Source organism: Propithecus coquereli, unplaced genomic scaffold (genome assembly GCF_000956105.1).
Source record: "Propithecus coquereli isolate 6110/MARCELLA unplaced genomic scaffold, Pcoq_1.0 Scaffold209, whole genome shotgun sequence".
Lineage (NCBI taxonomy): Eukaryota > Metazoa > Chordata > Mammalia > Primates > Indriidae > Propithecus > Propithecus coquereli.
The window spans coordinates 105,389-108,021 of record NW_012145967.1 but is presented as its reverse complement, the minus strand read 5'-3'; the positions used below and the strand labels follow the sequence as shown (position 1 = coordinate 108,021).

The 2,633-nt window shown below is 39.3% G+C and overlaps 1 protein-coding gene across 1 annotated transcript; it reads right to left on the bottom strand.

Annotated features, from left to right (window-relative positions):
- Positions 1-105: 105 nt before the first annotated feature.
- Positions 106-1,032, bottom strand: LOC105810304 (olfactory receptor 8D2-like). Its single transcript, XM_012644266.1, has one exon. It carries the CDS (start codon positions 1,030-1,032, stop codon positions 106-108), a length of 927 nt encoding a protein of 308 aa, XP_012499720.1.
- Between the last annotated feature and the right edge of the window lie 1,601 nt (positions 1,033-2,633).

Genomic DNA, 2,633 nt, shown 5'->3' with positions numbered 1-2,633 from the left:
ATTTTCACTCTGTAAGAGAGAAAGAAAGTTACAAAGAGCCCATGACAACTTTTCTTCTGGCCCATGTCTTCTTGCTCCCTACGAGGTCCCACTTTGTCAGGATGTCTACCTTGTCCCAACCACCTTCCTCAGTGCAGTCTTCACATCCTTGTTCCTCAGGCTGTAGATCAGGGGATTCAGCATGGGAATCACTGTGGTGTAGAACACAGAGGACACCTTCTCCTGTTCCATAGTATTGCTGGAAGGAGGCTTGAAATACATGAATGTTATAGACCCAAAAAAGATGCCCACAGCCATGAGGTGGGAGCTACAAGTGCTGAAGGCTTTGGACCGTCCCTCAGTGGAGCAAATATGGAGGATACTAGAGAGGATGAAAGCATAGGAGATGAGGACAGCCAGTGTAGGTGCTACGGTATTAACTCCTCCAATAATAAACAGCAGGATCTCATTGACTTGGGTGCTGGAGCAAGACAAAGTCAACAAGGGGAGAATATCACAAAAATAATGACTGACAATATGAGACCCACAGAAGGACAACACTGACATGTGGGTAGTATGGACGGTGGCCCCAAACAAACCCAGTGAATATACCACAGCCATCATTATGGAACAGACCCTGTGGGAAATGACAACGTTATAAAGCAGTGGGCTACAGATAGCAACATAACGGTCATATGCCATGGCTGTCAGAAGGTAGCCTTCTGCAATTACAAAAACAAGGAAGAAATAAAGCTGAGTCATGCACTCCCAAAAGGAGATAATATTCTTCTTTGACACAAAGTTCACCAGCATCTTAGGGGTAATCACAGAGGAGTAGCAGAGATCAATGAAGGACAAATGACTGAGAAAATAATACATTGGAGAGTGAAGTTGAGAACTGGTAACAATTAAGAAGATCATGCCCAGGTTCCCCACCACTGTGACCACATATATTCCAAGCAACAGTAGGAAGAGTGGCAACTGAAGCTCTGAGCATTTTGTTAGCCCTTCAAGGATAAACTCAATCTTTGAAGAATGGTTTGAAGTAGCCATTTCTTACAAGGTATTATCTGTAGGAAAAAATAAAAGAATAGTGGAATATTAGACATTTTCTGACTCCCAAAGCAGAATGACATGCCCTGCCTTGGCTGTTTCCTTCCCTGATAGCCTCATCTGTCCCATGACTAGATTTTTTCATAGACCTCTTAAAACTCAAGGACAAAGACTAAAAGTATAACTCAGAGCTTTGGTTTCACCCAACCCTACTGAATATTCCTCTTTGAGTCAGAACCCTTTCATTTTGTTCCCAGGCTTAGGCCCCTGACTACTTCACTCTGAAAGAAAGCACAGACTATCCAGACCTAATTAGTTTTCCATTGTTACCACTAAAATAAGACTTCCTACCATCTTTATCTGAGCATATAGCAATAGAACATTCAGACTTTGTTACAACATGGCTTCCAATCTAGCTCTGATGATAGCAAAGTAGTTCATTTCAATTTCCCAATCATCTGCATGAATCAACATAATTAACATTCTCTAAAACTGAGAACTAAGAAACATAAAAGACCTCTATAAAGAGACTATGAGTACAAAAATACATTGTAGAAATGGCTCTGATCAATTCATACCCTCATTATCTCACTTCTGTTCTCCTAATGGAAAACTTGAGTGGACCAGGACATTCTTTATTCAATGTGGATGTAGCTGAAAGAAATGTGGTGTCAAAGATGGTTCTCAGACAATAGTTTAATACTTTCCTGTTACAGAAACACTAAAGATATAGAGTTGACTGTCAGGTATAATACTTGAGCTATCGACAAATCGGTGCTTCTGTCCCTGACCCCTCCCTGCTATCTGCTATTGATGGCCAAATTCTCACTGACTTTTCTCTCTCAAAGCTATTGGCTCAGAACTGGAAAGTTTCTCATTGACTGACTTAGTTTCCCCTGAATTTCAGTTAGAGGATTTAGAGCTTCTTGTTTTCAGCCAAAAAGCTATCTATTACCTAAGGAACCAAGTTTGATAGTTTTTCACTGGGTTGTTTGAAGAGTGGAAAATGTTCCTTTGATTCATGACACTCAAGAGAGAAATATGCAGTATCTGGATGTTGATATGGCTTTAAATTCTATATTTCCAAAATTAGAAAAAAATATCAGTGGAGGAAAAACTTCATACATAGAGTGATATATGGTTTTCTTTATTTTTTATGAAAAGCACTTTTATGATCATAAGCAAAAATTTATGAAAATTTACTACAATATATTTTATATACCTCCTACAGCATATTAAAGGTGCTCAATATATGTGTTGATTTAAAGGGTGAATTAGATGGGTGTTATTATCTTCAAGAACACATGAGAAGAGAGCCATGTTTCTGAATTCAGTATATTAGACAACATTCTAAGAGAAAAAGAGTCAGAATTGCCACGATGCAACTCTAAGTAGCCCCTTTAATAATGATTGTGAAATTGGACCATCTTCAGGTAGATGCTTTGACCTTATTCAATGAACTACATGAATCAGACTGATGCCTAACATTTGTGTAGCTCATACAGAAGCCAACAAGCTATGAAAGTGAGCAGGGAGAGAAGCAGAGCATTTTGGGTTGAGATCCACTTAGTGGGAACCAAAGTTTTTGGATGGGCTCAGAG